Below are 15,404 nucleotides of genomic sequence, written 5' to 3' on the forward strand. Positions count from 1 at the left end.
TGCCTTAGATTTCATTGAAATTCCTTTAAAAAAAATCTTACCAATGTTACTTGCTAATCAATGTTATGTTAAGACAGTAAGTTAGTCATCTTCCCAGAGACTTTCATTATTGGGTTGATTACAAACACAATGTATAAAAAATAATTTTAAAAAGCCATTCCAAGTTCTATGGCCCTTCAAAATGGGAAGGGAACAAGGCAGCTGTAATTGAAGTTTAGCTGAGCCAGTATTATTTAACTTGGTCTTGCTCTAGAGTTGCTGTAGAGATTAACAGTTTAATACATATTTTTGCATACAGCGAAATTCACTGTTATGCATTGGTCTGACATTTTCTTTATTTGCATCAATCGCTAATTATCTAAGACTCATCAAATGCTATAGCATGACCTTGCTTTAATATAACACTTCCTGCTTTATGGAGATTTATGCGAGAATGCTTCCTCAGGATAGCATCTCAGGCCCCATTAAGCAAGGTTTGGCATCCATCCGTCCACCTCCATTTTTTCCACCAGAGTCCTCCAAATTGCAGAAAACCTTTTTATCTATTTGTTTGGCCATTGTGATCTGCTTCTTATATGTGTCGCTGTAAAGAGACGCTATGGGAAGTATGGTTATTCGGCTTCTCTTTTGCATGCTTCCTCTTAAACGAGCTTCTTAACAGCTGCTATTATTTCATCTCGAGCCCATGCGCTATCAGGACTGTAACCACTTTAGGAGTTGTATTTCTCTCATATCTTCCAGCACCGTTACCTGAGACACTTTATGAAATAGACTTCAGCTATTGAAGGCAGTATCTCAGTTTTCCTATCAATACAGTACCCATACTGCCTCTCCCCCCAGACCAGGAATTGTGAACTGATACCTATTTTCTCCAGGAAACAAAGTCGTAAAGATACAATTTCATCTCTTTGGATAACCAGGAGAAATATGTATATAAACTAGGGAAGCATGTTTTAGTTTTAGTGAAAAAAACCAGCCTGTCTTGAGCATTCATACAGAAGAGAAATTGCAGAGGAAAGCATAATTGTGCCTAGGTATTTTTACAAAAGCAATGAACAGAAATTTGTCTCCTTCATAAAGCAATAGAGGCTAATTATTTCACCCAAACGTCAGAAACTTTCACCTCATTTTAATCAGGATTAGAGCAATGAGGCTGAGGGGTGAGACAAAGAATTGAGAATCTAATGGATAAGTCAATTTCTTACTGTAAAGCTCTTTGAATATTTTTCTGGAGGCTGAGCTGTATCCTCGCATTTTGTTTTAGCTTTTTCACTTCTTATTATACTAGGACATTGATTTGCTTTCTGATACAAAATGATTGGCAGACTCCTTGGGTACTTCTCCTAGAATCTTCCCCCTTTTTCCATTCAGAGGTTCTCTCTTGTTTTTTTTTTCCTAATGTCACCGGTTGTATACAATAACATGAACCAATTCTTTGTTCTTTGCAATAATGTCCTTCTCCATTACTGCTAATCAGCATTCCTCTGGGCTTGTTAAATATAATGAATGTCTAGCAGACTGGTTTTGCAGGGTCAGGACAAACCCATATATGCTTAAAAATATTCTTTGTAGAGGAAGGAGATTGCAATTGTTTAATTGTGTGGGTTAGATTCAGTGACCAAAGAACAAAGGCTTCATATAATTTTAGTGCCAAGGGTGTTGGGTTTGTTCTGATATTAAAAGGAATTGCAATGGGTGTTTTTCACTTTAATAAATGGAATAGCATAGCAACAACATAGAACAGATGAAAACTAGGCCGAAGTATTTGAGTACTCAAATATATTGACCTCTCTGAACTTTCTTACAAGAGGAGTTTCATGGATAGCATAACTGCTTTAGAGATCACAGAACAATCTGCACAATCTAAATTGTGAGGCCAGCTAATTGCTGAGTATTTTTAATTGTGAAATTCTACTACCATGAAATGTAATTAATTCTTATCTGCACATATAAATTATTTTAAGAGGGGGCTAAAAGCAATCATGCATATACAATTAGGATTTCTGGAAAGGACACACAGCTGGTGACTAGTTGTAGGTTTATGCAACTGAAAAGATGAAGATCATTGTCTTGACCAACCATTCTAACAAGGTAGAAATTAATTATCTGTTCCCACAGTGCACAGTATGTGACTTCATAGCCAAATGCAACCTCCCAAAGCCAGGGGCATTGCCCTCTACAATGTAATGCTGAACTGTATAATTTTGGTTCTGTCAAAAAGGGAAAATAGTTTAATGTATCAGTATAATCATATTAACACTTGGCGTATGTGAATTATTAAAGATCAGATTTGCATTTGCATTTCCGTGAGTTGAATTTATTTGAATTTTCAGTTTGAATCATCAGTTCAGATAATTTATTTGACTTGATTAAAAAGTTTGCAGGTATAAAAGTCCATTTAATCTCAACATGGATTCAGAAGAGTCTGATTTGATTTGGTGCCATGAATAAATTGAAAGTTTCAGATTGAAAGGATGATTTGATCAAATTGCCTTGAATTTGAAATTTTGTGTAGCCTTATTTATTTATGCTCCTACAACTTGTTCCCACCACAACAGTTTTATCCTGTTTACTCTCTTACAGTTAGCTATGTTAGACAAGCTTTGAAGCAGTTATCAAGTGGGATCCATTCTATAACTGCCTTGGTCCACCTGCCATCATTTCTTCGTGCCAGACCATATTCATTTCAATTCTTTTATTCTCTTGAGCATATTGTATACTTTTGTTTGTTCTCTAAGCCATGTTCAGGTCTTTCTATCTTGTCTTGTAATGGCGAGCATGTATCGTTCCATGGCTTTTGCACTACTCATAGCTTTTGTACAATTGTGAGGTTAGTGTTCATGTTTCACTGGTATATGTTAGAGCAGGTATCAGCGTTGCACCCATAGAAAGCAGAACTCTGAGGCAGGCAAGTTTGTCAAAGAACAATTTATTGGATACATCATATTGGCACAACTGGTTCTAAAGACTCTAAAAGTTCCTGTGGCTTTCACCTAATTAAAAAGGGAAGTTTCCCCTTTCCCCCAAGTCCCAAGTCATGTTGTCCAACCAAGGTGCTGGCTGGTTGCCTGGTTACTTCACTCCTCCTCTGGCCAGCCACCTGTTAGAATGTCCTTGGTTCCCACAGGAAAACTCTTTTGTTTTGGCTACAAAATCCCATCTAGCTATTTTCCCTTTCCCTCTCCCTTCTTTTGCTTTGTGGCAATCCTGAAGCCTCCAAGATTGCCTCAGCCAGGTACACTTCAGGGTTGACAGCAGGCAGCACACACTGATCAAAAACTTTTCTCTTCAGGCATGGAAAGAGGTTGTTCTGGAAAATTATGCAATCATAATTTAATATGCAATTATGAGATAGATAGATAGATAGATAGATAGATAGATAGATAGACAGACAGACAGACAGACAGACAGACAGACAGACAGACAGATATAGAGATATACTGTAGATATAGATATAGTTATACACACACACAAATTATTTCCCTTTAGCCAGAAACTTTCCTCTCACTGTCCTCTCTATGGATTCATCCCAAAACTTATTTAGTACATCAGGTTCTTCACATGAGCCTCACTGATTTTTTTTAAAAAAATTAACATCAAAACATTTTTATTGGCAAGAAAGAATTAAGATGGAGATATAATGGTCTCTGTATCCTTTTTGATGTTGGAGCTATGGCACATCATTTAACAACTAAACCCTTCTGTTCAGGTAAAGTAAAGATGATGTCTGGTATTGCTAATTTCTAATCTATAAATAATGAGTCTCATATAGAAGAAATCATGGCTTTAAAAGGTACTGAAATTGAACAGATGTGTGGACTTTTTTTCTTTGCTTTCTGATCCTTGAGACTGCTGAAAAGTTCTTCTCATTATATAAATACAGGAACTAAAACAGAGTTCCAGTATCTTCACTGCACACTGATGCTGTTATTAGCTTTGATTCTTCGGTCAGATAGTCGGAATGAGAAGGTGAAGCCTTTGCTATAGTTCACTCAGATTGTATTAATCTTCTGTTACAGCTGATGGACCAAGAGATACGATTCCTCGAGCCTGTCAGTTAAATGCAGATGTGCCGCAAGTCACACAGCTGCTGAACATGAAGAAGCTGCGCCAAACAGAACAAAAATGTAGAGGCCGACCTTTAAATTCTCCAGAATTAGGTACTCTTTGTGATTAATGTTTCTTTATTATATCTAATTGGGCCAATGAATTTTATTCAGGTTACATTACCTATAGTCACACATAATATTAAACCATAATGTGCCATGTTTGTTTTCATATAGCTTTTGTAGAAACCCAGATACTATGAATTATTCAAGAAACAAGAACAGTTTACGGTTTACGGTTTATTAGGATTTGTATGCCGCCCACTCTCGAGAGACTCAGGGCGGCTTACAGATAAAAGCAGGAAGGGGGAACATATAAAAATTAAAAAGAACAGACATTAAAATTTCACAACATTCATATAGCTTAGAATGGGGCTGGATAAATCAACAGCCCCAGGCCTGCCGGAACAGCCAGGTCTTAATCGCTTTGTAGAAGGCCGGAAGAGTAGTAAGGGTCTGGATCTCCACGGGGAGATCGTTCCATAGGGCTGGAGCAGCTACAGAGAAGGCCCTCCCCCGGGGAGTCGCCAGCCGACATTGACCGGCAGATGGAATCCGGAGGAGGGCTAGTCTGTGTGATCTTATAGGTCTCTGGGAGGTAAATGGTAGGAGGCGGTCTCTCAGGTAGCCAGGTCCTAAACCATGTAGGGCTTTAAAAGTAACGACTAGCACCTTGAAACGTGTCCGGAGACCAATGGAAAGCCAGTGCAGCTCGCGGAGGATAGGTGTAACGTGGGTGTACCTAGGTACACCTACTATCACTCGCGCGGCTGCATTCTGGATTAACTGAAGTCTTCGAACACTCTTCAAGGGCAGCCCCATGTAGAGCGTGTTACAGTAATCCAGTCTTGAGGTGACGAAGGCGTGAGTGACCATCCGAAGGGCCTCCCGGTCCAGATAGGGTCGCAACTGGTGCACCAGGCGAACCTGGGCAAAGCCCCCCCCCCCCCTGGCCACAGCCGACAAGTGATGTTCTAACGTCAGCTGCGGATCCAGGAGGACTCCCAAATTGTGAACCCTCTCTGAGGGGCGTATAGTTTCCCCCCCCCCCCAGGCTAAGGGATGGAATAGCTGGACCATCCTTGGGAGGGAGCATCAATAGCCACTCAGTCTTGTCGGGATTGAGTGCAAGCTTGTTCGCTCCCATCCAGACCCTGACAGCCTCCAGGCACTGGCACATCACTTCTACCGCTTCGCTGAGTTGGCACGGGGCGGACAGATACAATTGAGTATCATCCGCCGTATTGGTGGTATTTAATCCCGTGCCAGCGTATGATCTCACCCAGCGGCTTCATGTAGATGTTAAATAGGAGGGGGGACAGGACCGAGCCCTGTGGCACCCCATAATTGAGGGGCCTAGGGGTCGATCTCTGCCCTCCAACCAACACCGACCGCGGCCTGTCCAAGAGATAGGAGGAGAACCACCGTAAAACGGTGCCTCCCACTCCCACCTCTCGCAACCGTTGCAGAAGGATACCATGGTCGATGGTATCGAAGGCCGCTGAGAGGTCAAGAAGCACTAGGATAGAAGAGTGACCCCTATCCCTGGCTCGCCAGAGATCATCGGTCAGCGTGACCAAAGCAGTTTCCGTGCTGTAACCAAGCCTGAAACCCGACTGAAAGGTATCCAGATAATCAGTTTCATCCAACGTCCGTCGGAGTTGAAAGGCCACCACCTTCTCAGTGTTTAAACAGAACAGTGTTTAACCCATCCATCCTCTTCAAGGGAGATGCATATTGTCTGGTCTCAGAGTCTATAATATTTATTGCTATTTTTAATAGTAGTTTTAACTTTTATAGTCCGGATTTTTAAAAATTATAGTTGTCTTAAGTGCTCACTACAAGGTAAGTATAAATAAAATCAATCTAAAGAAATTATAGAGATTCTCAGTCATCCAGGTCATGTGCTTTTTTAGAAGGCAACTGATCTTTCTTTTCTTTTCCTTGAAGACATTTCACTTCTCATCCAAGAAGCTTCTTCAGCTCTAACTGGATGGTGGGGAATGAAAGGATTTATATTCCTTGCAGACATCTGATCATTTGCATCCTTTTTGAGGGTCGTTGAAGCACTTGGAGGTTTAAACCTCCAAGTGCTTCAATGACCCTCAAGTAGTCAACAACTACTCAGTCACCTGAGTAGTGCTCCTGGTTCCTTTAGTCAGCAATTTTTTTCTCTGGAAATCTGTTAATGCAAGACCTGCTGTCCCTTTGGGACACTCTAAAGAAATGATCAAATAGCCCAAATATTGGGGAATTCTGAATGGAGAATTGCTGTTGTTGGACTGATTTGGAAACAGTTTCCAGCAGAGCATAAAATTATTAAAACCAAATTTCCTTAGGAATATATACCCTTTGAAAAACTGAATAATTCCACATTATATTTTGCTTTGTTTATAACAAATCAAAATTTGAAAAATGTGTGCTTTTCAATCAAGCTACTTGATCAAGATTCCAAAAAAATCTCTTTGCCTATGAAACCGTACAGCAAAATATCAATAAGTTTTACAACACAATTTAAAAAGGAAATTAATTTAATTTAGAATATTATGAAACTGCTTCTGTATCTAATGTACTGTATATACTCGAGTATAAGCCTAGTTTTTCAGCCCACTTTTTGGGCTGAAAAAAGCCGCCTCGGCTTATACTCGAGTCAGTGAAAAATTTGCCCGAAATGGAGGAGAAAAAGGGGCGGGGCCATGCCGCTGGGTGACACTCGTGAATGGCCCAGTGCCCCTGTGAGTTTCCCCTGCCTCTGTGTCAGTTTGCCGCGCAGCGCGCACCGCACCATCCCCCCTCCTCACGTTCTAATGTAATGCAGGGCTGTCTTACGATTCCCCTTCCTCCCCCTCCTGCCGCTCTGCAACGATGTCCCACCTCCTCCTTGTTATGGCAAGCAGCCACATAGCGATGTCCCACCTCCTCTGGTACAGTGATCCAATGATAGGAATCACTGTGCCGTGTGTCATAGGAGGCGGGACATCGCTCCCGCGGCTGCACGGGACATCATCATCACAGCGGGACATCAGCATCATGAGGTGAGTGAAGTATTTCATTGAATACACCGCTAGTTTACTGTTTTTCTTTGAAATAAATATTCAAAACATTATTGGTATCTATTTTTATTTTTGAAATTTACCGGTAGCTGCTGCATTTCCCACCCTAGGCTTATACTCGAGTCAATAACTTTTCCAGTTTTTTTGTGGTAAAATTAGGTGCCTCGGCTTATATTCGGGTCGGCCTATACTCGAGTATATACGGTGATTGGGAAAGGGGGTAATAGAGTTCATTTAATTTTGGATTACCAGTTAATAGTATAATTAATTTTTAATTTTATTTCATCCTCTAAATGATAACACATTCAACTTTAATTTTGTGAGACATTTTATTTCGTACCTGAATAAAAATTCAGGGTACTTTATTTCTAGGAATTTCAATGCAATTTATTTTAAAGTTTAAGAACAAATGATATGTGTCATGATGTAGAGATAGAAAGGTAGCCAAGATGATTACAGGTGCGTTGGCATGGATTCCTTGAAAACATGTAATATCACTATCAGCATTTTTAATACCACTATTAACAATTTTAATTCTGATGTAAAATTACCTGGTAATTCCATTTAAATGTGCTTTAGTGGATGTGCTTTAATACAAAACTATGGAAATATGATAGCACAGACAAATGTTAATGTAATATCACAATCAAATCATTGTTTAAATTTTTTTTGTTTAAATGAAGCATGACTCCTGATGATCACATGGACATAGCTAAATAGTTTTCTTGCAAAATTACGAATTTGTTTGTATATTTAATTCATATAAAACATTAAATGTTATAGATATGGTTTGTGTTGCTTTCTTCCAGGTTGTTTTCAATACTCTAGTCTCATAGAGAGAGGGGGGCTTTTTTAGTGCGATGGTTAAAGGTTTCAAACCAGAAACCTGGAGACTTGAGTTCTAGTCCCACCTTAGATACAAAGCTAATTGGATGATCTTGAACCACTCTCTGTTCCTCAATAAGAGCTCTTCTTTCCTATGAAGAAGGCAGTGGCAAACCACTTCTGAAAATCTTGACAAGAAAGCTACATGGACTTTACTAAGAGTCAATACTAACTTGAACACACACATACACAAAAGTCCAGTATACAGTTCTAAAATTTTCTTGTGGTCTCCTGAGATCTGGTCTTGCCTATTTACTTTTTTTAGTTCTCACAAAGTTGGTTAGATGCTTCCACCTAGATAATCTAACGAGTCCTTGTTGCCTCAGTAATAAGTGAACATGTTTACAAGTACTTTTCAGTGAATGAGGGTAATTGAGACTCAAATTTTCATCTCTAAGCGATACGGTCATAAATGTGACCGCATTGCTTAGCATCAGCAATCCTGCCACTCCCCATTGCTCCGGTTAATCAAATACAACTGGTTGTTAGGTAAGGACCCACAGAATCCAAACCATGGCTTGTTGCCTCCCAACCATGAGTTCAGTCAGATAAGGCAGTGCCTCACCTTTATAACGCCCCACTCCATCTCTGGTCTTTCATCTGCCCTGCACAACAGCACTCATCAATGGCCATGGCAGTGCAATATTGCTACATAAATATGATTTAAGAATGATCTATGATCTGTCCAGGCTTTGGTCATATTTATGGAGAGATTGATAATTGAAAAGGGTCCACAAATGTTTAGGTATTACTGTACATTTTCCCATATATCTTGCTATTTTCAATTTTATTATTATTTATAATAACAAAGCAAATACATTGACCATCATAAAGCCATAGATTATGGCCATGGTAAGCCTTCTATCTCAATGCATTTTTGTTTCTCCTTTCTTGACTAAAGGTTCCTAATTCATTGCTTACAACTAATTTCCCTGAATTTCAAATGTAATTTGAATTCATTGCTCTGAATGCTTTCAACAAAATTAATTAAATCTACATGTATCTACCTAATCATTATATGTGTAAATTGACTAACATTTTACATTATTAATTCCTTCAATTCCCAGGCCAGATTAAGTGCTGACTGTTAGTCAATGTAAGAATGTAGGAAGCTTTTCCCTCTTCCAATAAAGGGACCATGGTTTAATTGAACACAGAGTCAAGACTGGTAGCTTAAATTGAAGACCTCATCTTGCAAAGAGCAATATGCAATGGTCCACTAAACACAAATCAAAATTGGTAATTTATGGTTAAAAAAAAAACGTAATAGTCCTTGCCCAAATGCTTTTGTTTCCACAGGAACAGTATCCTCAACTTTTTGCTATCACATTATTAAGGACAGATAGGTGTGTTTATGTGTAAATTACCTTGCCTTCTTATGCAAAATACAATTTGCATTGATTTGACCTCTAAAAATACATCTCAGTCCACTTCTGCCTTACGTTTAAGGTTTTTCTTATTTTTAATTCCCTATTGTCAATTTACTGCAAATCATATCCCTGCTTACCCAGTTCACTCATTGTACTTGTCTATCCCCATGGGATTTCCAAAGCTTCCTCACTTGTTAGAAATGATGAGTTTATGAGTTTTGAGTAAACATGAGGCATGAAGAATAGTGGTAAAATAATACTACAGAAATAGCTTTCCACACTAAACCTTGCTCCTACAAACACGTCTAATTTCCAGTCTGGCTACAATTTGCCTTAAATCTATGTTACATGTGCCACTATGGGCTCACTTATGGTCGCTAGTATCCTAAGAAAATGCCTCAGAAAAAAATCCCTAAGTGTCAGGAAATCTGAGTATCAATGATTGAGGTAAGGGGGAAAAACTGAGTGAATTTTGACAAATTATGCATACTTGGCAAAAACAATTCCTGGAAAAAGTAGAATAATATCTTGATAGGATGTTTTTTAAAGATGAAAAAATGAAGAAAATTTTAGAACAATGGCATATTAGAGGATATATGGCCTTTTGTGGGAAATGAATATAAAAACTAGGGAAAAAAAGAGAAGTTCACAAAATGCAGAAAAAGAAAGATTTTCTTCGAGCCTCTTCCTAAATGTGAAATTAGTTCCATTTCACATTTACTGTATCTACTTAAAATTTCTTACATATGAATAAAGTAAAACTCACCAAGTGTTAAATTGAAATCACTGTTTTGAAGGCCTCTAATAATGTAGTGATTAAATTGAACATCTTCAAAAGTGATTGGGTTAAAACAAAAGAGTTTGACTGACTTAGTGCCCTTATGAAAGGCTCTGTCCCTGTTGAGAACAAAGATGTCATCTCCCTTGGCTCCTGGCACTCAAACCCACAGGAGACCATTACTTTACAGTCTCCCATGAGAAGCTGCTATTCAGAACACTCCTGAGCAATCTTCTGATTTTGCTTTCTTTGGAGAAATGTCAGTTGCCAGTCTTACATTCTCCACATCAGTCATCTCTGCTCAGTTGCATAGACATCTTCAATCAGTCATGATTCACACCAGAAGCCGAAAATCTGAGAATGTTAAAGCAAAACAAAGCAAATCCTTTTTTAACAGCATTTCAATTAGCACAACTTTAGGTTTGGTTGGTAAAGTGGTAGAATAATTAGTGGCTATATCCCTGAGCTCTGTCACTTTGAAAATTCTTGTTAACTAAAGAAAATGAATGCCTTGAGCTTTAGAGTTTAATCTTTATTTTTAATCTAGCAGTATGAATAAGAGATGAATTCTTATGCCATTCACTTTCTTTCAGAGACCCCAAACCAGACCTTTCTAGAAATGAAACGCTTTGATAATTTTAAGCTTCAATTTATTTTGAAATTCCATTTTTCATCTTTTCCATTTTAATACTCCAGTTAAACTCCAGAGCCCACATTTTAAAGATGTTTTAATATATAACTTAAGGTGCCAAACGCATCTAATGCTCCTTCCTCCTATTTCCTCCACAACAACCCTGTGAAATCCTCCATAACAACCTATTTCCTCCACAACAACCCTATGAAACTCTCTGCTCACAAAAGAATCCTTTATGCCACCAAGCTCGAAATCTTGGGCTTGAACAACCTGGAACTATGCCGCCTATGGTCTGACCTAAGCATAGTACACAAAATTGACTGCTACAACGTCCTACCTGTCAACAACTACTTCAGCTTCAACCTCAATATTACATGAGCAAACAATAGATACAGACTCAAGATAAACCGCTCCAAACTCAATTGCAGAAAATACGACTTCAGCAACAGAGTGCTCAATGCCTGGAATGCTCTACCTGACTCCGTTGTTACATCCTCAAACCTCCACTGCTTCAACCTCAAACTCTCTACCATGGACCTCACCCCATTCCTAAGAGGTCTGTAGGGGGCATGCATAAGCGCACCAGCATGCCTACCATCCCTGTCCTACTGTCCCAATTTATTTGTACTCATTTCATGTGCTCATGTCCATGTTTATACTTACGTTGTGCATGTTTGGCAAACCAAATAGAATAAAAATAAATAAATAAATAAATAAATAAAAATGACTTGGGGGAGGGGCGAGGGACCCACCCAAGGTCACCCAACTCACAGTCATCTGTTTTCTAGCCTGATACCTTAAATATTAGACCAAGCTGGCTCTCATTTACCTTTTTTTAACCATTTCCCCTATTTTTTACCTAAATATAGTTGTTACAAAAGACTTATGTCTATTGATACTTCCCATTATTTGCCATCTGTATGATGCAAGGAAATGATCAAGCCTGGAAGTATTCCTATCACTTTTTAAAAAATATTTTTGTCTAATTTGTCTCATTTTCACTAGATTCAGAATGAAAACAAATATGGTTTAATGAAGCAAAACTTCTTCCAAATTTATGCTGCTATAGCATAATCATTCCACAATTCTAGTTCCTGGTACTTACACAATCACAACAGCAAACTTTACACACAATAAAGAATGTGAGCAGGGTTGGTTAAAAAAAAATATTGTGCCAAAACCTGGCTTTCAGCTTCTCACTAATTTCCTTACCCAGGGAAAGATGCTTCTAGTTTTCTACCTTATTTTCTGGGAACTTAGTAATTTCTTTTAAATTTCTTTTTGAATGTAATTATTAAGATGATGGAGCTGCCTACTCCTGGTTATCTAGAAACCTTTTTGAATACCACGTTCCACTCAGTGATGGGATTCAAAAAAAAATTATTACCGGTTCTGTGGACATGGTTTGGTGGGTGCAGCATGGCTTGGTGAGCGTGGCTTGGTGGGTGTGGCAGGGGTAGGATATTGTAACATTTCCATTCCATATACACTCCAGGGGAAGGTTAGTGCAAAACGGGCCCATTTTTTGCTCTCCCCAAGCCTCCGTGCGTGCCCTCCATTTACTTGCATCCAAAACGGGCCACGTGGGGATCCCACGAGGGGCAGGGAGGGGTGGTCAGGGCCAGCCAGGAGTGGGATTTGGGGGTTCTCTGAACTGCACAGAATCTTAGCTAGAGGTTCTCCCAAATCACTATGAATCAACAGGTGCCTACCCAAGAATAGACTGCTATATTATGGAGACTTACAGCAAAAAGGAGATCCTGTATTACAGCTTGCAATCCCTTTTATTTTAAAGAAAAACTAGGCAAATGGTTTTGACTAAATAGGACATGACTCTCAACATAATAGAAAGGTGTGACATGACAAGTATAATCTTTAAAAAATATTATTTAACCAAAACTAAACCAAATAGAATTTTTAAGGAAAAAATGCAAAATGAATGATTTAGAAACCATACTATCAAACTGTATATTTAATAACTGAAAATATATAGGAATGTATATCGATCAATAAAGAGAATTACCAGAGAAATGAGTTCTGAATAGACTAGGTAGATACATATTCTTTAGGCAACATCATTTTTTCTACTTACTATACAAATTTTTGGGTGATAAACTTATCAATAGTTTTTTTGCTATTATATTGAGGTGGCATCATCCATCTTGTACAAATTGCCATCAAATATAAACTACAAGAGAATGATTTCAAGATTAGCTACTTACATATTTATTATACAAATATGTACATCAATTCATCTTACAATCAATTTTGCATATTAGCATTCCACATAAAATAATTTGGAAATCGTATTGTGTAATACGTATTGTGAATATTGTATAAGCTAGAGATCATTGGTACATTTTCTATTTGCAATGTCTAGCTAGAATGAATATTTGCGATAGTACTTGTGTTTTAATTTGTTAAAAATGTATTAACTACTTGTTATCATTGTTCAAAGTATCTAACTTGAAATTACCTATTTTGCTATTTAATAGAACCTCCAACAACCCGATCATCAGCTACTATACGTAACAGTAAGAGTCAAGATATATCCCACATTGCATTTGGATCTAAAGTCCTTGGACCACCACCTCTCTCAGGCCGAAGACTCACAACAAGAGCATCTGGGGAGGTAAGATTCTTAAGAACAAATGTTTTGGTGGCAATTCTGTGTCGTCCCCCCCCCCCAAAAAAAAATTAAGATCTAAAATACACATAGTCCTCAACCTACAATCAAAATTGGGATCTAAATTTCTATTGTTAAACAAAGAGGTGGTTAATTGAGTCGTGCCCAATTTTACAATCTTTTTGCAGTGGTTCTTAAAGAAATAATTGCAATTGTAAAGGGACTCAGATTGTTGTTAAGCAAATGCAGCTTCCCCCATTGCTTTTGCTTGCCGTAAAATGGCTGGGATCACATGACTATGGCGATGTTGTTGATCATGTGACCATGGGGACACTGTTGTGGTTGGAAGTGTGAGCACTAGTTGTAAGTCCTTTTTTTCCATTCCACTGTAACTTAAAATGGTCACTAAGTGAATCGTTTTTAAGTCAAGAACCACCTGAATGAACAGAAAACTTATAAAAAACCCTTCCCATTCCAACCCTCAATTGCTTTCCTAAACCAGAAAAAAAGTTCAGAATATATAGGGGATTAATGAGCAGTTTTCTTCCCATAGACCTCCCACTCCCATTCTTACCAGAAAACAAAATTAAAATAGAAAAACAAACAAAATTGATGCCACTCTTTGATCCCTCGAAAAAAGTGGCAAACTGTTTTGTAATGCCTAATCTCTACAAGGTACCCATCTTTAGTCTGTGATTTGGCCATCTATCATAATTGGTAATGTAATAAAGTTTGAGGTCCTCAGTACCACATCCAAAGATCCTAGTGTGTCCCCAGATGTTGCTTTCTGCATGTACTGGGCTCCATACATCTTAAAACATCTGATCAAGAACAATAGAGGCTCACATATTGCAAAACAAAACATCAGTGTTTCATTTTTTTAAAAAATGCCTCTGGTCCCAAATGAGTCCCATCAGTGTTTTTAGAAAATGAAAATCCTGGGCAGCTGTAATTTAATGCTCTTTGTCATTGGAGCCCCAGAAAAGAGTATTGGAATGGCCCAGGTAAATCAGGCTGAAGCCTATCTTCTTCAAAATGTTGTTATCTTTGTGAATCAGATGCCTCTGGGTGCTTGAAAGCAGGAGTTAAAGATATACCTGTCATTTCTGCTAGGTAGACCAAGAAATCAACTCCACAGGAAGCCTAAAACTACTTTTATTACTATTGATTGTCCTTACAAAATCTTGCCAGTCTGATTGTGTTATAATCTCATCCTCCTTATACTTCACTGAATTAGGGAGCTGGCTATTACTTTCTTTCTGTTATGGGCTTTACGTATGCTTTGCCTTGATAACAGAATTTCCATGTTTCCTTCAACATCTTCCTCCTTACTCACTGCACCTGTCCTGTATCCCTGCAACTGGTATTTGGAGGCATTGGCCTGAATCCTGAGATAGCATTGAGTGTCCAGATTAATAGCTTTCAGTAGTAAATGAAACAAAGGCAAAAGGAAACAGCTGGTTGATTGGCAGTAGTTGATAGGAGAAGCATGGCAGATTTGTATAGAAAGGATCAGATGAGGCCTGTATTTCCTCTTAGACCCCACTTCCAGAGAATTCTGGGAGTTGAAGTACACGAATCTTAAAGTTACCAAGTTTGGAGACCCCTGTCTTAGATCATGCTTGGCCTAGAGCAGGGCTGTCAAACTCCTGGCCCACAGGCCAGATGCATCACATGTTGGCCACACCCAGTTTAGCGAAGGGGAAAATGTCCCAAAATAGGACTCAACTACTTTTGCCTTCTATTGTCTTTATAACATTCTATTGCCTTGTCATATTTTCAGTGAGAATTTATTATGTAAGAAATATTTGGCTCACTGTAGATGTCAACCTTACCAGATAGAGCAGATGGGAAACACAACCAGATAAATTAAATCTACTTTATTGTAAAGATACATTAACAGAATCTTGCAGGTGTACAAGTACAATTCTCACTCCATCATCTTTACATCC

The 15,404-nt window shown here is 38.5% G+C and overlaps 1 protein-coding gene across 2 annotated transcripts in view; it reads left to right on the forward strand.

Annotated features, from left to right (window-relative positions):
• C2H3orf67 (chromosome 2 C3orf67 homolog) overlaps positions 1-15,404 on the forward strand; it is a 188,772-nt gene that overhangs the window by 66,201 nt on the left and 107,167 nt on the right. Inside the window, exons 7-9 of one of the 2 annotated variants that reach the window (XM_032238988.1) lie at positions 4,020-4,160; positions 8,321-8,323; positions 13,322-13,458. In XM_032238988.1, the coding sequence (XP_032094879.1) occupies positions 4,020-4,160; positions 8,321-8,323; positions 13,322-13,458 (281 nt within the window). Of the gene's footprint in view, positions 1-4,019; positions 4,161-8,320; positions 8,324-8,601; positions 8,618-13,321; positions 13,459-15,404 lie in introns of both variants that reach the window. The other variant, XM_032238989.1, reaches the window with a different exon arrangement.

Source organism: Thamnophis elegans, chromosome 2, assembly GCF_009769535.1.
Source record: "Thamnophis elegans isolate rThaEle1 chromosome 2, rThaEle1.pri, whole genome shotgun sequence".
Taxonomy (NCBI): domain Eukaryota; kingdom Metazoa; phylum Chordata; class Lepidosauria; order Squamata; family Colubridae; genus Thamnophis; species Thamnophis elegans.